The sequence below is a fragment of the Azolla caroliniana genome, unplaced genomic scaffold (assembly GCF_043228905.1).
Source record: "Azolla caroliniana isolate FFs.n. ecotype wild unplaced genomic scaffold, voAzoCaro1.0.p SCAF_6, whole genome shotgun sequence".
NCBI lineage: Eukaryota > Viridiplantae > Streptophyta > Polypodiopsida > Salviniales > Salviniaceae > Azolla > Azolla caroliniana.
In genome coordinates, this window is record NW_028230441.1 from 10,173,407 (window position 1) to 10,194,806 (window position 21,400).

At 38.1% G+C, this 21,400-nt stretch overlaps 2 protein-coding genes across 2 annotated transcripts; one reads left to right on the forward strand and one right to left on the reverse strand.

Annotated features, from left to right (window-relative positions):
* The first annotated feature begins 400 nt into the window (after window positions 1-400).
* LOC147863042 (uncharacterized) lies at window positions 401-4,290 on the forward strand. The gene is made up of 4 exons (XM_087321903.1): window positions 401-888; window positions 2,072-2,240; window positions 2,794-3,056; window positions 3,787-4,290. Exons 1-4 carry the CDS (start codon window positions 477-479, stop codon window positions 4,029-4,031), a joined length of 1,089 nt encoding a protein of 362 aa, XP_087178029.1. The 5' UTR covers window positions 401-476; the 3' UTR covers window positions 4,032-4,290.
* Window positions 4,291-6,199: 1,909 nt separating this feature from the next.
* Window positions 6,200-19,908, reverse strand: TRS120 (transport protein TRS120). Its single transcript, XM_087321730.1, has 12 exons — window positions 19,811-19,908; window positions 18,892-18,920; window positions 14,513-14,978; window positions 13,566-13,772; window positions 13,032-13,214; window positions 12,147-12,229; window positions 12,008-12,067; window positions 10,724-11,012; window positions 10,335-10,606; window positions 9,372-10,249; window positions 8,364-9,275; window positions 6,200-6,562 (listed from the first exon to the last, which is right to left on the reverse strand). Exons 3-12 carry the CDS (start codon window positions 14,924-14,926, stop codon window positions 6,333-6,335), a joined length of 3,528 nt encoding a protein of 1,175 aa, XP_087177856.1. The 5' UTR covers window positions 14,927-14,978; window positions 18,892-18,920; window positions 19,811-19,908; the 3' UTR covers window positions 6,200-6,332.
* Window positions 19,909-21,400: the final 1,492 nt, after the last annotated feature.

Consider the following 21,400-nt stretch of genomic DNA (forward strand, 5'->3'; position numbering starts at 1 on the left):
GTAGTCTCAAGGCAATTCACTTCATTCAATGACGGTTAGGAATCGGCAACGGTTTGGTTTCGGCTTAACTAGTTTGGCCTTGTCCAAACCAAACCGGTTAAGCCTTAACCAGTTTGAGAGTTTCCAAGCTTGAACCAAACCGGTTTAGGAGTCATGTTGGCTCTACACGGTTGGGTTTGGCTTGAGCCTTGCCAAACTGAACTCAAACCGGTTAAGGAGGCTCAAGCATGAACCAAAGCAAACCACTAAACCACCAAACCGTTCAGAAACGGTTTATGAGAAGTGAAGTGATTGTGAAATATGATTGATGATGAAAGCCATTATAGAATTGGGAAGGACCCTACATCTAACAACTTTCTTTGCCTGAGACATTCCTAATGTTTCCGAAAATAGAAAGCTTTCAGATTTTTAGGTAATGGAGTGGTGGTATTCATACGAAGAAGGGGTGAAGGAGAATCCAGAGGTTTCTGTGCAAGATGAGTCTCTCTACAGAAATGCGTTCTTTCTTATCAATCATGTGCAGGGTGTATGGAGACCCTCCTTCCTCTAACACGTTGACATGGGGCCCAAAACCCTACGGAAGCCATAGCTATAGCTCGAAGAAGAAGAAGAAGAGATACCTATGGACCGATGCGTTTGGTGTGTGCAACTTCATAACACTATTCAAGGAATGTGGAGACAACCCCATGTACCTTGACATGGCAGATGCCCTTATCACTGATGTCCACGAGACACTTGGTCGGCATCGTCATGGCGCCCATTCAAGACTTGGGCGTGCATCAGATGATTCGCCTCTTCTGGGCGGCCTTAGGATTGGGAAAGAAGCCGAAGAAGATGAGGAAGATGGTGATGGCCAATATTTCCATTACTTGACGAAGTGGATGTTTGGTATGCATTTTATACTTACCATTGCTTACTTTATGTGGATACAAGTTACCATTACTTCCTTTGTTTTTTCACACTCGTTGAATGGATGCATATGTTTGATATGGTTGTTTGTAATCTGGTATGATTCTGTACATATTAAAATTTAATGCATGCTCATGGTGGTAGTGCTCATATGAAGGAAATGATCTCCTTGTCTAGATGTCATTTATGAGTCAAATTGATTCCTTTGTCTAGATGGCAGTTGAATTGGCCTACAAGTAAAAAGGAACGTGTAGCTAATGCTCATACATAAAGTTGTAAAGTGAAGAAATTTATGAATAGATTGATTTCTCTACCTAGGTGCCAGTCAAGTAATTAAACTACTACAAAAAAACAAACTTGTTGTTAATGTTCGTACATACAATAATTGATCGATTATATATAGAAATGATGTAATTTTGGTTCATCATCTGCACATATAATCTGACCAGGGATGGATCCATTTCATAGTTACCGTACTGGCTGTCACGATGAGGTCATCCTGTCTTGGGCTGAACCTGGGTAAGCAGTATGGGTCAAAGTTGAATCGCGAACCCTAGAATAGTGGCCACAAACTTGATAGTCTAGACCAATTTGAAGAGCAGTTAATACTAGTCAAAAAATTGAGTTTGATGTGCCTTGATTGGGTAAGAAAGACTGTTTGATCAAACAAGGAACTTCTTGTGAGATTCAACCTTGTCACTACAGTTTCCATTTGAATACTCAGGAATTGAGGCCGCTCCAATACTCCTGCATGAACCAAACCGACTAAATACATATTTATGATGATGATTGCTCCAATGAAGCTGAATAGGTCCAAGGATGGAGAAAGACCGTCTCAACGTTGAAGATTAGATTGCAAATACGGAACCAAACATGTAATGGATCTAACTCAAATCAAGCTATTGAAGGGTAAACACCGAAATACCTCAATGTTCCAAAACTGAGATTAGAGGATTGTAGGTCAGTTGGTAAGGTTGTTTGGCAGAGCTCATAAACCTAGTGAGATTTGAACTTTGATGCATTAGAGGGAGAGGGAGAGGGTGAGATGCTGTGTGGTATTTGAGATTTTATTGCTTAATTGTGTATGGTATGAGAGAGAGAGAGAGAGATGTTGTGTAGGATTTGAGATTGTATTGCTTAATTGTGTATGGTATTTTCACAGCCCTTAATAGAATGAGTATAGCAAGGAACAATGAACACTACAATGATCTTGCCATTGAGCTTGCAAAGTCAGTGCATAAACATTTTGTATATGACACGCACAAAGCAAGACCGCGAATGTATTGGAAAATGAGCATCGACTTGTCGAGGCCTTTGGTTTGGTCAGAAGGGTGAGACTCATTTCTTACATGCCTCAAAAAAAAACAATGTGTGTGTGTATGTGCATGCGTGTGTTGAAGAAATGTCTCAATGATCAAGAGTACTCATCCTTTTTGTCGCTTTGAAAGTTTACCAAAATATCCCTCTTATTTATTAAATCCGTCAAATTTGTTGAAATATTCAAAATACTATTCTCTCCAAAGCTCCTATTTGGTCTCTCAAAACAAGAGAGAGAGAGAGAGAGAGAGAGAGAGCAATGGAGACCAGGTGGTTATGGGTTCAACCCCTACATTCCACAGTGGCATCTAGTGAATTAAGAGATATATAAGGAGTATATAATAGAGAGGTAAGTAAAATTGGGTTTCGAACCCAAGACATAGTGGCTTATAGTGTAACAACTTACCAATAGGTTAAGCTAATTACGATAAAAATAAAAAATAAAGAGAGAGAGAGAGGAGGGAAAATGAGTGGTGTTTTTTGGAATTTCGTGAAGCATTAAGATTAGTTTTGTAGATTTTCCATGTTTTAAAGTTTTTGAATTTTGTAAAATGTAAATTTGTGTAGGAACCTAGACCCTTTCGATGGTTACATGACATATCGGGTTCTTGCCCATCGGTGCACCAGATCAAATGATATTTTGAACATGGAAATTGCACAGATGCAAAGGATGGTGTTGAACAAGTATAAACATTATACAAGCAACGACCCTTTAGATTTAGGAGAAGCTCTTTGGATATGCCATTGGTTTGTGGATGATCATGGTAGAGAGGTATTGGGAAGAGAAGAATGGGCATTACATGTTACCAATGTGTCGCTCAAAGCTCTTGGTAACTACTCTCTAAATTCCTCATGTCACCTCATGTGAAACATGTGAAAAAGGAAACAATGAAAAATAAAACATTTTCTGTGTTAAATGACAAATAATTTTATATGTAGTTACAATATGCATATGAACCAAGGGGAATTAATGAGCTCAAGGCAATGTATTTCGAGAAAAAACCTATTACATGAGAAAATTTAGGGAAACTTTGAAATATTCATGGCTGCTTTGAGATTTCATTATTTTGCTCAACCCATTAAAAAGAGAAAAGGGGGACGAATTGTACCATAAATTGATCAAGTAACACAGTAGAAAAAATGGGAATAAAATGACGATATAATTGAAAAAATGGGGATAAAATAACAATATAATTGATGAAATCACACGTTTAATTGCTCTCTTTTTGGGGGGGGGGGGGGGATGACCACAGGTATGCGAGGAAATAATGGAAACTTGGAAGCATTTGAGAAAATAATGAACACATTTTAGTATTTCAAAGTCTTCTCCCGTGGAATTATATTAGAAAAATTGAGAAATGAAAGGCACCATCTCAGAAACTCAAACTAAATACATCTTCCTTTCCAGAGAGGAGTGAATAGTGGGCTATTTGAACAAGGAATAATTTAAGAGTTCTTTTACCCTCCACAAAAGTTAGGATGTTGGATGTAGAGTTGTGAGTTATATTAGCTTTTTCCATGATTTTAATTGTGATCATTATCAAATATGTTCCATATTAGAACAACTCTATGCTGTTGGCCTTTTCACAAAGTATCCAAGTTCGTATCGCTTGGCTTTTCGAGAATTCGGCACAACAATTGGGCTTCAAGTTAACCCACTTGCAAATGCAAGCTTATGGACACCAAGAGTAAAAGAAATAAATGCTCGCTGGAGTGATGATATATTTGAGAGAGATGCAGATATCACGCCTGTGATGTATTGCACGAGTCTAAATCCAGGTCCCTTCAAGAGAGGGTACCTCTAAGTATGCCTGTTTCCTGTGCTCTCTTTTTCCTTACCTTGGATTTCTGTATATGTTTATAGGTTGTACATAATGTGAAGACACTAGTATGTCTCGGCGATCAAAGTCGTCCTTTAGTGTATATGGTTGTAGCTCTAAATTTGATAATGTGTTAAGAAATTTCATAATGAACTTCTAGTTTTGGATATTCCATATTGTTTTTGTAACCTTAAAAAGAAAGCAAAATCTTTTTTTCAAAGCCCAAGTATATGTTTTGGTACTCCATTGAGAGCATCAAACAAGGCGCATTCTTGCTCTTTCTCCCAACATGCATATATACATGCTCATCTCGAATTTCCATATGTATACATGCTCACCAAATGTATAGCACTACCTCACGCTTAGCGCCAATGATTTTTATCATAAAAAAAACAAATTGTGCCTTCACTTGGTTAGGCAACAATAACAATAGCATGGCATCTGATAAATGAGACATCATATTCATAAAAAGATTTAGTTCATTCAATAGTTTTACTATCTCCCATGACATATACATTGCATCCAGCCCTAGTGGGTGGCCCACCTGGTTCAACGCAATCTACCCCGCTGTAACCTTTATAAATAACATCCTCGTGCCATACATCTTCATATTGTTAATCTTTTGATTGTAAGGTATCTTTTGACCCAGGAGGTCATGGGTAAGAGAGAGAGAGAGAGAGAAAGAGAGATCTATTATATTTGAAAGGTTAGTAATTTAAATAACACACACCCCTTTTGGTTTCAATTTGATATGATACCTGTTGCTATTCATTCTTATAATAATAACATAGTACAAAACCCTAACATTTTTAAAAGGGTTGAAGTAATGTAGATATGATCGGTTTGTAGTAATAATATAAAATGGCTTCTTTATATTATCATATTAAGAAGATTATAATCGTGGATGCAAAGTTCAATCCTTGTTGGGTGTATTATTTGATGATTGAATTTGTAAGGCAAGCATGGAGTTTGAATATCATACCAACTCTAAGCCTTTTTCTAGGTTTGAGGCATTCCAATATTGAGTTACTACCTTACTTAGCGAAGTATCCCAACATATTGCAATGTTTTGATTAACTTCACGATTGCAATCTATGGTTCAAAGAAAGCCCTTGATATCCCAAGTAAAATTCCTTGTTAAATGGAGGGCTCCCGTAGTTGGGGCACCATGCCTTGGTCAAATTCAAATGTATAATAAACATGAAATACATACATGTATTGATAAAGTTAGTGAATTGCAACATTACACATAGCAATGGTTTGAAATGTACATTCATTGCATGAACACAGCTGTTTATTTTTAGTTTGAGATTCACATTGATATCACAATTTTTCGTAACATAGAGAATAAATTGTCCTATTCAAGGGCAATGCTATCAAATCACTATATATAAATGATTTGGCAAATTGCTCCTAATCATACATCATGGTTGCGTGAATGATTGAATGGATACATAACTTATACATGATAAAAGTTATTCTCAAAGAATGTGAGAAGGCTATTAGTGGCAAATAAACCAAAAACATATTACATTATAGGAGGTGTGATGCAACTCCTTTTTTCATCCCAATGAATGTGAGAAGGCTATTATTGGCAAATAAACCAAAAACATATTACATTAAAGGAGGTGTGATGCCCTATTCAAGGGCAATGCTATCAAATCACTATATATAAATGATTTGGCAAATTGCTCCTAATCATACATCATGGTTGCGTGAATGATTGAATGGATACATAACTTATACATGATAAAAGTTATTCTCAAAGAATGTGAGAAGGCTATTAGTGGCAAATAAACCAAAAACATATTACATTATAGGAGGTGTGATGCAACTCCTTTTTTCATCCCAATGAATGTGAGAAGGCTATTATTGGCAAATAAACCAAAAACATATTACATTAAAGGAGGTGTGATGCAACTCCTTTGATTGTGCTTGCTCATATCATGTATCATGCCAAAACACTCATAAATGGTGAATTTTACCATATTCAAAAATGCAATTGTGACATGTAACGCTTCATCAAATTTTGGTATATACGATAAAATGAACATGTCTGATATACATGGTTTATATGTGTGGTGACCTCCAAAACTACATACATGGTGACAAGAGTGCACTACAGACGAAGAAAGAACATCACTCCTGTAGGCTGTCATAAAGATTTGAAGTATTAAAATTAATCGTGGAAATGTATGGATTCTCTGGCGCATACTATAAGCAAATCTCATCATAATATCCAATAACAAATTCCCCAAACATTTTTGTACTTGGAAATACACAATTTCAGTCTTTGAAACAGCCTGACACGAAAAGGCGGAAGGGGGGTCCACTACAAGACAAATTTTGAACCACATCTGAAGGCTGTTTTCTTGGGGAACTAATAATCTCATTCTTCTGATGTATAACAGCTGCCCCTAGGAGTGTGTATTCCCCTGGCACCAAAAAGCATAACGAAAATGTATGCACGATTTTCCCTGTTGCCGGAATCTCAATTTCAACACCATTTAGTGCACCTGCAATTATAAAACATCCACCCCCAAAAAAAGTCGTATTAAAACATAGGTAAAAAATCTCTGGAATGGTAGCCATCCCCACATGCACGGACATACACAACCTTTCCATTCCAGAGCAATATTATTCACTGAGGATCACATGTTTGTTAAGGTGATTCAAATCAAAAGACTCCAGAAGATTGTATTCAATATAACCACAGGTGTATCCTAATCATTCATTCAATATCAAGACTACATCTCTATGGAGCTTCCACCCGACCGTCTAGATTGAAATCCATATACCTAGACTGAGTAAAAAGTCCGAACAGAACTAAAACATTAGTATTCTTCTATAAGAAATATCACGCACACTAATGCCACCTATAATGACATATCTGAGAGATATATCGCAGTAACACCAAGGATTTACTGGCATGAAGGAATTTTGCTAAGATCTACTACTAGTTATATTTATAGAAATACATTAAATGCAACCTCAGATAAGTTTGAAATTAGCTCAGATGCTATTTTAGGTTCTCTTACTTTTTTGGAATATGCTTACTTTGACTTTCTTACAAGGCCCAGTGTCTCACCCCAAATTTTCCAAGATGCATATACACAATCTCACACACTTTGTGGGGAGTATGGATAATGGATCCAGTTTGTGTTATGCGGACAATAGCAACATAGAAATATGTTTTGTGTTACTGTTAATAGCACAAGACAATGATAATGTTCTTTACCGAGCACAAGTCATGAAGTAAGCAGGCTATGGAAAAATTCTTTATCTTGTAAAGTATCCCTGTGCATGGTATTCAAAGTTTTATGTCTACTACAAGGCTAGGTAATAATACTTCAATGCGTATTATTGGTTCAGTACAACAGAATCCAGCAATAAATTTCCATCATATTGAGAAGAATAAGGCTGAATAGCAAAGCAGCCTTTACAACTACTGTGGAATCTATCTTGCAATTTTAATCCACACGAAGAGGCAGAACGCAGAGTTGAATACTGATCCCCTATTGGAATCTAAAGTAATGGTCAAGAGTACCTTGGCTCTGAAAGCATAAAAAAGGAATTATAACAATGTCATAGGAGAGGTGCCATAAAAGGTGATATTGCCTTGATATACATCCTTAGACATGAAAATGTAGCTTATCTTTTCACCAAGGGCTCTTTGGACCTGGAGAAGTTCAAATCACATGGCATCATTTTAGGTTTAGTTCTCATAGAAAGATTTGTGACCAACTGTCTATTGTCTTTAAACAATTCTTAACTTTTTTCTAACTGCGAAAGCAAATTATGGGTAACTGCCCTCGAGGAGATTAGTTCTCATTTGAGCCTCTCCATGCCTACAGTCCAGCACCATAAGCTATGGGTCTAATGAGCATCACCATAGGTTGTCACATTAAAGAGGGAAAATGGCTAGTTCCAGCTTCATCTTATCGCATACCTCATACAATGTATTCTTAACCCTTTATTTCAGCAAGAAATAAAGAGTACAATCCAGCACCATAAGCTACGGGTCTAATGAGTATCACGGTAGGTTGTCACACAAAAGAAGGAAAATTACTAGTTCCAGCTTCATGTTATAACATACTTCATACAATGTATTCACCAAAAACCCAAGAGTCCTTTCAATTCACCAAGAAAGCGTCGACACTTGAGATATCAAGAAATAATGTTAAAAACTGCATACAGAAATAAACCTCATCAAACCAACCACATATCCAGTTCCCAGATGGAAGAAAGGTTAGTCAAGAGTTAATTAACAACCACATAGAATATGAGCAGAAATAAAATATAGTTGAGCAGTCATACCAGCCCATAATACTGTTGCTTTATCTCCACCCAGGCAATTATCTCCTGTAACATCTCGGCATGTCACACTGAAGCTCAATGTCACTGATTCTCTGGTATTGTTCCTTATTAGCATTTCTAATGGTATCAAATCATGAGTTACAATAGTACTCTTTGTCTTAAACCTAGAGTCGTCCTCTTGTCCACCCCTACTACTGCTCAGTCCAGCAGTAGCTACAGTTTTTAAATGTTTCTCATCAGAAATGGACTTTGGTGTTATTCGAAAGCCAAATGTGAGTGGATCAGGAAGCAGCACATCAACAGCTGAGGCTTGGAGCGCTTCTCTGATTGCATCTTTTATTGAAATCTCACCAATGCTATTTCTTCCAGAGTTCCATTTAACACAGATCCTGGAGCTCAATTCTTTGATGGTCATGTTTAGTTCAGCTCTTGTTTGTCTTTCTGATTTTGGCGGGTCATTCAATTTACTGAAATAGGCTTTGTTCAGAACAGGCAATTTCAGCCGCTCCAACGGGATCAGGACTCTAGCAGAATACTCGCGATCAATCCTTGTGCTGGGGTACAAGCACTCAACACTATTTTCCGAAAGCTTGGTGCCTTCTAAGCTCTCCCTTGTTCTTCTTTCACAAACAGTGATTTCAAAGACAACATCTGTTGGGTTCCATAATTCTAGTTCGAGCAACCGCAAGCCCCAACTTCCTCTGTATGGATCCATCTTCACAAGGCTCTCGCCAGACTCTGCAGACTTCACTGCCGAAAGATCAGGGTTATTTGTATTGATTTGCGCTGGGACCTCCATAGACAATAATCGTGCATGTACTAAACATAACCCTCGAAGCACATGCATTTGCAAAGGAATTGACAACCTCCTCCCAGGTGGGAATATAGAACCTTCAATGTTTGTTTCTTTGCCTAGAAGCAACATTTGAAAACTGGTTAGCTCATTCACTAGATCATGAAAATTTATTGATGTATCAAATACAAAAGAATTTGTTGCTTATAGCTCACCTGCATAGTGGATCACCAACATTGCAGATGTGGCATCTGTAACCAACCTTCCAGTACTATTAGCAGCTTCTTGAGGATTATTTACCTCAGAGCTCGTAGACAACTGACCAGCCTTTAGTATCACAGGGACCACAACAGTGGCACCAGGCAATAAAGGCAGCGCCTCTTGTAGGACATTTTGTCCCATTGAAACAATATGGTCTTGTTGCTTTCCATTCACGGACATGTGCGCTTCTACAATAGGAACAGTGCTTGCATTTACAAAACATATTTGAACTTCCCTTAACTCTCCTTCATATAGGACAGCAGCACCCTGACCTCCAACTATCTGCGTTGTTAGTAAAGGGAGAGATGGCATTACAACTATAGCTGGACTTGAAGTATGCCGCAATTTTGAGCCTCCAGCACTCCGAAAAGGATCAGTTAAACTTAAACCCTTAGCAGCATCTGATAAAAGCTCATTGATGTCTTCAAATTTATGTTCTGTTATCACATCAAAGCAGTGTACAATACAGCCCCTGAGAGAGATTGAACCCTCTTTCAGAGAGACACCTGACAATGATAATAATTGAGAGGAATTGGATGGAAGACTCACTACAGCAGGATAAGGTTCAAAGTCTTCTGCATCCACTGATAAATAGATACTCTGAACAAACACTTCAAAGGCACAAGGATTTGCAATTTCCACTAGAACTTGGACAGGCTCCCCAACCACCCAAACAACTTCTTCCTTACTACCAGAAGTAGCATCAGAACCTTTTGCAAATGGAGTGTAAATGAAGGGGCCTGAGGGTGTTGCTCCAACCCACCATTCCCTTTTCTCTGGGCTTCGCCGAACTATTTCTGTTTGCATAGGTGAACTTGGGACAGAATGTAACCTGCAAAAAACATACTTTTCTAAAATACGCAGATAAATAAAAGGAAAACTTCCATTTACAGATCTCATAGTAACATATGTCTAACCTAATAAATGGAAGAGCAGGATCTGAACATCGAGTCCCTACAGGAAGTTGTTTTGCTGCACTTGTGAGAGCATTAGCCAATTTGGCTTGGTCACTGGGTGTTATAAGAGGGTAATGACCCCTCAGTAATCGTGCTGTCGAGCTCCAAGCTGCAAGAGGGTCATTTGCTCGGACAGCTGCTAATAGCATATCATTCAGTACATTCATCTGCAAAGTGCTCCAAAGCCCATCTGAATCAAAAGAAGCATGCTCCTTACTCTCTACATTTGTTCCCTGAGCTTCCATAGTGTAAGCCATATTAGAAAGGCTTCATGAAACAACACTAATGCATATAACATCAGCAAAATATAAAGTAAATATGCCCAATTAATCGTAAAAAGTAGGACTTACTTCAGCTGATTTGACTTTATTAAAAGAATATTTGCTTTGCACATTATAAGTCTTTGCTCCAAGAGCCAGTACTTGTAGAGCACTAGTGGCACACCATTGGCCTTCTTGCTGAAGGTAAAGTTGAGCAACTTGTCTAGAGAAAAATGCAGCTTTTCTATCGTATCCTAAACATCCAAATATGCGAGCAACCTCAATATATACAATAAGCCGATCATTGGCATCAGTCATGCTTTTGGCTCCTTCTACCGCACCCATCAATAAATCTGCTACCTCCCTTGCCAGTTCCCTCCTGCATTCACCGATATTAAATGTACTGGAGCTATGTATAAAAATATCCTAAACTAGAAGACAGTACATAAAGTCTCTAAAAGACCATAATGACTGTTTGGACTGACTATATTAAGTCAAGTTTTCTATTCTATAAGAACAAATTAGAATAAAAGTTTGAAAGTTTCCTTGGGACTTTCAGGCCTTACAAGCAATTTGCTTGGGAATTGAGAATTAAAACAGAAGCTTGAGATGAAGTGGGGTGATTTTTGATCCGTCTACCAAGGCATTCCTCTCCACATTCATAGCAGTCATGTCCTTGCACTTCCTTCAATTGTAGCTAAGTTATTAATAGTAGACTGCAATAGTAGTAATAACAAAAATAGTGCAAATTTGATACAAGACATAATATCTAAATTTGACTCGCTTTTCAAATGCGTTTCTGATGGTTAAAACTTGTCTCTGGAAATCCTTAAAGATGCAATGAGTGTAGAGACTTCGAGATATTTTGTTGACTTGGCTCTGGAAGTATACCATAATTCAGAAACAGACCATGCCAGGTCTTCAACATTAAATCAAATCTTAAACATTCAGTATTTCCAAGAAGCAAGTTCCTCCCCTCAACTTCATATTTGTCAATAAGAATAAAAACAAAGAAAGAAGATAATACACAAACAATCAATAGGAAATTTGGCAAAAGCCAGGTGCCTCTATTCATCAAACAGAAAGACAAATGAAGGAATAAAAAGATTCTAGCATGGTCTATAACCTTACAATAAAAATATGCAAATTTTGCCATTGAATTGTTCACTGTACTAGAAATGATCATACTACCTGGAAGTTCGTATTAATAAATGACAACCATAAGGCCATCGAAAATTTTTAAAACAGACCATACATGCTCGGTAATATGGAAAGCTTTAAATATTAAGCTTCAACGTTCAGCTAGGTTTATCAGAATAAGATTAGACCTTTACATTGTATCATAAAACCAATTTTGGTTCAATTTTAGACTACCTGCAAAGAAACCTTGAAAGCTTCAATGTTGCCTCCAGTTCAAACGAAATAGCTGTTGCCCTAGCATTATCAATCTTTTAATGTTAAACTGGAGCAGGTGAAGAAGAACATTGGGTTTCAAAATATAAACATATATTACCTTCGGTACAACTGTATAACCTCATAATAACGGAACTTGACTTCATCCTCAATGTATGGATCCTTATTCCCCAAATGATGTATCTGGTCAATAAAGAGATAATTTATGAACAAAAGGAAATAATAACAATGAAAATATAGAAATGTTTTGTATTAGTTTTTGCTTGCAACTGACGGGGGAATGGAAATTGGAATTCTTGAAAAAAGTCCAAACAACCCTAATTCGAAAAAAGCAGATCCCTTAGAGCAGGTACCCAACCAAAAAGACAGTGTGGGATAGTACTGCATATGTATATATATGTATGTATGTATGTATGTATTGTGAGAAAAGCTGTTAATAGCAGCAGCGGAACAGTTGTTGGAACAAAATAGACACAGCCAAGCTGTGAGAAGGCTGTTAGACAGCAGTAGAAAAAATGGCTGCAAAGAGTAGAGACACAACCAAGGAGTAGAGCTTGTTTTTAAGTAGCAACGAAAGTAAAAGTCTTTACAAAAGAGGCTGGTATAGCCTATTTATACAAAATTGGGGAAAGTGGGTGAAATTGTTGTTTAGTAGTTAAGTGACTCTTGTACTACCAAACAGGTACAATAAACTAGGAATAAGAGAGAATATCTTGGAAAGAGTGGAAGAGAGAAAAAGCATTTAAAGCATTGCAAATTCTAGAGAGAGAAGGCATTTAAAGCGTTGCAGATTCTAGAGAGAGAAGGCATTTAAAGAGTTGCAGATTCTAGAGAGAGAAGAATCTAGGAAGAGAGAGAATGTAGAACAGAGATAATAAAGATGAAAGAGAGTGCAAGTGTGGAGCTGCCATCCTCCAACATGCACGTATGTATGTATGTATGTATGTATGTATACTTATGAACATTGTTCACTAAACAGCATTACCACTAGGGCACCGATGCTGCCTTCAATTGCTCCTGCATGCCAAAATACATCTCCTGTCAAACGAGCAAGTTCTATTGCAGTATTGTAATGTGCATTTGCATCTAAAGGAGATCCAGCTAAGAGACAATAATCGCCAATCGTTTTTTGAGCTCGGCCCAACCTTCTCTTCTTGGCCTTACTTACCTAGCAATATCAATCAAACATCAGAATCACACTATGTATTTTTTTTCTGGCAAGTGCACTTTTGAGGAAAAATGATGATTTCACTGGTGTACTCTCCTTTTTCATATACATAAGATAACTAGAGAACATCTTTCGTATTCCTGGAATGAAACATTAAATAACAATATTTTATCAATTGATAAAAAATTGTTACTTGAAGATACGAAAATACACATGAGTAAGGTATGCTTTACACAAGGACCGCCCTCCAATATGGAGTTTTAATGAAGAAGCTTCTCAGTGAGTTACTTCAAGACTCGTTCATAGTCTAAAGATCCAATGAAAACTTGGTATTAAGAGGACTTTACTTACCTCTTCAGAGCTTAATGAAGCTTGTGAATCCAATGGTGTAGTCAAAGTTGCACCAACAGTTTCAGCATGAAGAACCCAGCTTTCAAACTCCATTAAAAAATTGGCAGCAATCTCTTGCATAAGAGTTTCCATGTGCAGCTCCAGCATCTGCCTGTCCGTGGGAGGAATAAAAACAAGATGTGGTCTCTTCTTTTCTTCTTGCTCGACCTAAATTCAAATTGATAATTTCTTCAGGATCCTTCTTAATGTGTATCATTACTCATCAAACCCCATTTTCATCATAAGCGTTATCTCTTTCCATCAGTTTTATGAAACAAAGATTCCCAGAGTGAAAAAGAAAACTATTACAGATAGAAGTCATCAACATGGGATGATGAAGAGAAGAAAGAAAGATATGCTAGAGTCTTTTAAGAGGCCAAATGGCCTATAAGACTAAACACAAGATTACAACTTAAAATGTTGTCTCATCTTTTAGAACAGAAAACCAAACTAAACATAAGTAAAAAAGTAAATAGAAGTAGAATTAAGACGTGACTAAAGAATTTCATCATCTACACACGTAAACATTCTCAAGTCAGATATGCTTTTAATTGTCTTTGGAGAGAAAAGGAACAAAACAATCAATTCTAGAAGCAGTTTACAGGATAGGGAATCCAAGAGTAAGGTACAAATCATAGAAGTGAAAGGAAAAGCAAATTCCTAAAGGCATATCTTTACATAATGAGAATCAACCCAAGAAAATAAACAGGGGCGGTAATAAAAAATCAACTAACAAAAAAGAAAAAAAAAGAACTAAAAATCTAGGTCATGTTGGCATCGCCTAATGAGAAATCAACTAAAAAGACAAGAAAGAAAAAACAACAAAAACCTTGCGGCATATCATTGTCACCTAATGACAGCTTAACTAAAGCAAACATACAAAACTTTAGGGGCAAAAATCATTATACCTGATGAGCATCGGTTGGGAAGAAAGCAAGCATACGATTAACAAGGGCAGAAGGATAAGCTTTACAAATGGAACGGAAGCGGTCATAAACTGATACAATATCCGGTGACGTAGGGCAATGTGCGAGGCCAATGATTCCATGGATCTTCCTTTGGGCTTGGAAATCCTCCCAAGGGCTCTTGCAAGCACCACCAACAAGGAACTTGAAACAGAGCCTACCTGAACCCCATGGTTGTTGAGCAAAAGGGCTCTTTTGATGCTCGGTGTAAAAGGAAGCCACATTTTCAAGATGAATCTGATTGTGGTTCACTACTAGAGAGACATAGTCTTGGAGCGACGAGGTGGGCATGTTACCTAATCCTATCACTACAATGCGGATCATGCTCCCACTATCTATACTCACATTAGGTTCCATTATGTGTATGACGTGTATGTGTGGGGTTTGAAAGAACCTTAATTCTACCTACCTGTTCAAAAAGTGAAGTTCAATTTATTCTCTCTCTCTCTCTCTCTCTCTCTCTCTCTCTCTCAAAGACGAGAAAACACTCAAGATGTAATCTCTTATTTGGTGTTTTCTCTATATAATGTGATAGATGTTCCTACATATATGCAATGGGGAATCTATGCACTCTATGAATCCGTGCAGGAAAAGTCCGGTTTTCCAAGGGCTTGTCAGAGGCGATGGCTAGCACAATTGAAGTGAAGCAAGGATGCCCACTATCCCCCACTCTCTTCAGTCTCTATATAGATGAGGTATCACATTATATAGGGAGATTCGGGGGTCCCAGAGCACGCCTAGCAGGTATAGCTATACAAATATTACTATATGCTGATGACATTGTGCTGATTTCTGACTCTCCGGAGGGACTCCAAAAACTCTAAATGCCTTAAAACTATTTTGTACGGACAAAGGTTCGTCAATCAACATGGACAAAACTAAAGTGATGGTGTTTAACACCACTCAAGCATGGGTAACAAGATCAGAACCAGAATTCTTCTTGGGAGAGGAAAAAGTGGAATACACACGCTCCTACACATACCTAGGAGTAACATTTACAGGGCCTAGGTTCTCCTTACAGGAGGCTGCTTGTGCCCAACTTTCTCATGGATATGCAGCCCTTGTTGCTCTCGAGAGACAATTGCACATTTGCAGTTCTGAGAGCCACGAACTAAGTTGTGGTTATTTGATACACTTGTCACACCAACTCTTCTCTATGGAGTAGAAACATGGGGACCGAGTCTTAACAAGGCAAATCATTGGAAAAAGTGGAATACACACGCTCCTACACATACCTAGGAGTAACATTTACAGGGCCTAGGTTCTCCTTACAGGAGGCTGCTTGTGCCCGACTTTCTCATGGATATGCAGCCCTTGTTGCTCTCGAGAGACAATTGCACATTTGCAGTTCTGAGAGCCACGAACTAAGTTGTGGTTATTTGATACACTTGTCACACCAACTCTTCTCTATGGAGTAGAAACATGGGGACCGAGTCTTAACAAGGCAAATCATTGGAAAGATTTAGAGAGACCTTTAGTGTCAATGATTGCTCGCATGATAAGGAGCAAAGCATCGGTGCCCCATGATATAATCCAAGCAAATATGGGAGTAGCACATATAATAACCGAGGCATTGTTCCAATCAGTGACATTTATCCAACGTCTTTGGGAGCTCTCTAAACGAAGGTACCCAAGGTTGGCACGTATGTCATCAAGACAACTGGATGAAAATGGAGACACTCATTGTTGGTATGCTGAAATGCAACAATGGTTCGAGTCACATGGCATGAGTATAAATGCACTACCCCGGTTCCAATATAGCTTGGACTGTCCCCATCTAAATATGACCAAAGTGGAAAAGAATAGAGTGATCCGAATTGATATTATTAACTTGGAAAACAAGATCACATGGATCAGCCCCAAAATACAACTTGGAACAAAGATGGCCCACTATAAGACACACTTCTTACACACATCGGAGGATAGATTCATCATCAGGCCACCTTATATGGACATAGATCTATCTTATGCGTTGCGTAGTGTGATAGGGCAGCTGCGAACTTCATCACATCAATTACAGATTGAAGTAGGCAGATATACACGACTACCTCTAGAAGAGAGAATTTGCTAATTGTGTCATCAAGGAGTGGAATCATTGTAGTGTCTTTTATGAAATCAGAAGGAGATACCATTGCCTCTTTAAACAGGGCTTTGGCCCACTATGCAAGGTAATGGAATATGAGAACCAACGATGCCTAGGACTTTTCTTGCTAGAGCTCAAGAGACATTGGGAAAAGTTGTTGAAGAATACAGCCACACAAGCTCATTCACAAAGAACAATCAAAACTTTCTTTAGCCCCATCACTCCTAATGCTACAAGTCAATCATGGGATACACAAATGAGCTCCAAACCAGGACATAACAAATGGGTTACAATTGATCGGGCAACAGCAATTTGCCGTGCACGTAGACCCCGGCCTTATGGACCACAACCTCAACACCCTTGCCATCGATAGATAAAAGCCATTATCTCCCGCCATCGTAGGTGCTTCCCTCGCTTCGGAGACATTTCCATTCTAGATCGACCTATGCTAGAGATCTTTCGAAGACAAAAGCTACAATATATCTAACTTGAGAATCTCACATGTGCCAAAAACCAGATTCCCTCATTTCTTTTCTTTTCATCGTATTTACTTTTATATTTACTGTGTAATATTTATTTTATTTTGATTTGTTCTCAAAGACAAGACAGCACTTAAGATGTAATATCTTGTTTGGACTTACAGGCCATTTTGGCCTCTTAAAAGACATTAATATTTCTTTCTTCCTCTCTCTCAAACATCGAGTCACTACTCACTTTCACACGTATCACGTGAAATGTAATATTTTCTCTTTAACAGCCCACGAAGAACCAATAAACGCATCCCATAAACTTTGAACATATGCTCCCATAATGCATCTTAGTAAGAAGTGTCATATGTACAAGTACCAATGAGCTAGTCTATAAGCACCATTGTACAACTCCACATTGCATCTCAAAGAACAAATAAGTTATCTTTGTCCCCCAACATCAAATGATATGTGTGTTTTTGCTCTTTAACAGCCCACAAAGAGCCAAAAAATGTATCCCATAAACTTCAAAGGATATGAATATGCTGTTTATCATGAGGGCAATCACAAGACTAACGGTCTCTCAAAATCTGTCCAGCTATGTGACCAATGAAGGCTCAGACCCCAGCTTTCTACTCCATTGAGAAGAGTCAATGCTCTAGATGTATGAAATAACCACAATTTAGTTTGTGGTTCTTGGAACCGTATATGCATGCATTGCCTTTCAAGGGCATCAAGAGTTACATATCCATGAGAAGTTCAAGCACAAGCAGCTCCTAGAACCAAGACCCTGTGAACGAGACTACTTGGTATGTGTAGGATATCCATATGCCACTTCTTTCTCTTCCAAGCAGAATTCCGATTCCACTTTCACTAGCCATACGTGAGTGGTGCTAAACACCATCAGTTTAGTTTTGTCCTGGTTCACCAACAACATGGAACTTGGTCCGAATCTGATATGTCACATTTCTAAAAAGAAACTATCATACCATAGGCATTGACTTACAACTGCACTTGACCAGTGGCATGTCCTTATCGTATCCCTTCATGGAAGAGCCACAATGAGCTCCAAACAAAGTAACACTTTGTCTATCTTACTAGGGTTGTCAGCATTAACCCACAAGTAAGTCAAAGAATAGTCTAGCAAAGAATTGACGATTGCAATATTAAAACACACCGAACGGCAATTACAAGATGAAAGACCGGCATGGAAATCATCACATGGCACCGCATGTGTGGCCAGGGAAATACACAATCAAATCTGTACCTTAGTATTTGTGAAAGTTTTAATCTTTTCAAACTGCCGACAAATTCAACAAAAATAACGCCTAAAGTTTCAGCACTTTCCACACAGATTTTTCAGCTTTTCTTACTGGGCTAATTAAAATCTAGAATAGTATAGCCCAGCACCAGTTTCATACAGCTGCAATATTGTGGCAATTTTATTTTACAACAATATAATATATGCAAAATAAAATCTAGTATACAACTACACAATATCTTTGTGCTATTGATAATCAATTTGTCAAGCTCTTCGGGAGAGAACTCATTATAATGTGCAACATCCTAGCCATGCAGTAGACACTACACAATGCAACAAAAGATGGCTTTCTGCCTATCTCTGTATTGACAGCATTACTGTAAAAACTCCCTATAGGATATTTTCAGCAATGCTAACATATCATCTACATTTGAGAAATCATAACCTTCCATACTTGTAACAAAGAAATTAGAAACAACAGAAATCAAAGGATAGAGATAAAGAGTGCAACCTGCTTCTCCGATTAGATTATGTGTAAGTCTGTCAACATAACCACAACAATTTCAAGGTTTAGCACTTTAAAAAAGAAGCCTACATATACCATCGTGTATATATCAATTAAAAGAGCATAACTTCATCATAGACACAACTTTCAGTTGACACATAAATGTAGTCACCAAAACTGACTAGTTTCATTGTAACCATAACAATCAATTTTCAGTTAGTCCATGGAAAGAAGAGGTCGACTTAAACCATATATACAATAACTCCACATTAATTTACTCTTAACAGTTGTAACAAAGAGAATCCTGTCTAGATCATACATATGGCAACAAGAAAATCGTTATTCCATCTGACAATTCCAAGTTTGCATTCAAAATAAAGAATGTCTAGCAAGATTGATTCATACATATATCAACTATAAAAGGTTAATTGCATCATATAAACAAGACGTTGCAGTTAGCAATTGAATCAAATAACTCTATCTGTGTCAAAAAAAATAGGAACTAAAAATGCCAAACTTCTGAGACGTCACATCGGCATATTGCTACTTTCAAAAGAATTCCATGACAGGAAAGAAATCTTAATTCCCTGATAAGAAAGGCAAATTCATGAATGATACGATCAGCCTTTGGATCCTGAAAGAGGATTGACATAGAACATTGAAAAGAATCGCACCTAGACCATACATATAGCAACTAAAACGTCAAATTTCGGATATATGGATGATGAAAACCTCTCAAAAATGGCTCAGGGAAAAGCTACTTCAAGTAGTGGAGGGTTCCACGAAAAGTAGATCTGATCAGCCTTTGGTTTCAAAAAATCAAATCAAATCGGAAGTATAGTAATCAAGCAAGAAAAAAAAGAAAAAAAGAGAGACAGAAAGAGACCAAAAAAAAAAAAAATAGAGAGAGAGAGTGAGAGATTACCATGGCAAGATGTGGAACAGATCTTCAAAATGCAAACCCTAGCAATGTAGCAGAAAAGGAGGGAGGGAGGGAGCTCCCATTGTAGTCGTCGGAATCATTCCCAGGACTGATGATCTCCGGTGGGTGGGTGGGTGGGTGGGTGGGTGGGTGGGTTACGTGTAGATACTAGAAACCATGTACATATTGGGCGGACGGGCTCCCAACTTGTAGGAGCACGAGTGAGGCTTTGTGCGGGAAAGACGAATGAGGTAAGGTAAGGTAAGGTCTATCCGAGGAGGTGGCCGTGACACCTGCCTCGTCCAGAGCCATCCATGAGAGCCACTCGAGATGTGCAACGTCTTCAATTTTTGGCTCGTGAATTTTTTATCAACCTAATCGACTTTCTGCGATAGGCTTTACCTCTTGTTCTAATAGCCCATGTAGCTCTCTACTTTTGTCCCGCCTCTAGTGGGACCACGGTTCTACTTCGTACGATACATGTGGCTAATGAGTCCTGAAGCATGGAATTCTTGAGTTGTAGTTGCTGCAAAGTGAATGTTATTTGGCTAAGGTCACTAACATGGTTTCGAGTGGGAGGGGAGTAGTAGATCAAACTATCATGCATGTTTGACAAATGTGTGTGCATCGTATGCGTGGATGTTAAATGGATGTGAAAAAAAGGATTAGAGAGGGTGTGGAAATGTTACATAGATTTTTCCAAAGGTTGTTGAGCAATGCAATTAGTGACTAACACTTTCAACGTCGCATAGTGACGCATTTTGGAAAAAAAGGAGGGCGCCAATAACCCCCTTATTATAGTAGTGTAAATATTCACAAATAATTTGTCTTATAGACTTAAGGTTACAAGAGGTCTCCATCTCACACACACTAATGCATGATCGTTAAATGAAATGCTTCCATGTTCAAAGGTGGCAAGTATGCATGTGTCTAACTATGCTCTACAATTATTGATTAATGAAATCTTACGGTTCAACACCAATCTTCACTGTATTCTTGCGATTTTGTTCTTCTTGTTAGCATAAATACATTCTCCTCTTATTCTTTCCATTCTAGCTTGTCCTCAACTACAACCGTAACATCAAGACTTGGGCACTAACACATTGGGATGGTCTAATTTGATGACAAGAATATCATCACTAAAACTTCGAACCCAAGCCACGATGTGAACCAAGAGAAGGATGGTGATGATGGGAAGATGAATGACAACAAGAAGGCTGAACTAGACGATTGGAATAGACATGTGCAAGATAAAGATCGGATGGAAGGGTATAACTTGAGGGGAGTTCCTCTAGAAATAGCTAATATGTTGAGATGAATAGATCAAGCAAAGATAATGAATGAGGATATGGGAGGAGAATGATCTCACAAAAGATTGGAAAGAAGACAATGATAGGGACGACATAAACAGAAATGTGCAAATCGTGCATATGAGACTATCGCCCACACTAAGATGATAGACTATTGAAGCACGATATTGTTGAATACGGGCTTCTAATGGACGTATTCACACCGTCTCCTTTTGTACACACTAGGCTTAGGCTATTTATGTAAATAGTGAGAAGGGCAGTTGCCCTAAGTCAGTCAGTATAT

Coding starts and splice junctions, on each gene's coding strand:
- LOC147863042 (XM_087321903.1), top strand. CDS start 477: ATGAGTCTCTCTACAGAAATGCGTTCTTTCTTATCAATCATGTGCAGG. Junction 2,241..2,793: donor CCTTTGGTTTGGTCAGAAGG/GTGAGACTCATT, acceptor AAATTTGTGTAG/GAACCTAGACCCTTTCGATG. Junction 3,057..3,786: donor TGTGTCGCTCAAAGCTCTTG/GTAACTACTCTC, acceptor GTTCCATATTAG/AACAACTCTATGCTGTTGGC.
- TRS120 (XM_087321730.1), bottom strand. CDS start 14,926: ATGGAACCTAATGTGAGTATAGATAGTGGGAGCATGATCCGCATTGTA. Junction 13,773..14,512: donor TCCCAACCGATGCTCATCAG/GTATAATGATTT, acceptor ATTTGAATTTAG/GTCGAGCAAGAAGAAAAGAA. Junction 13,215..13,565: donor CTTCATTAAGCTCTGAAGAG/GTAAGTAAAGTC, acceptor TGATATTGCTAG/GTAAGTAAGGCCAAGAAGAG.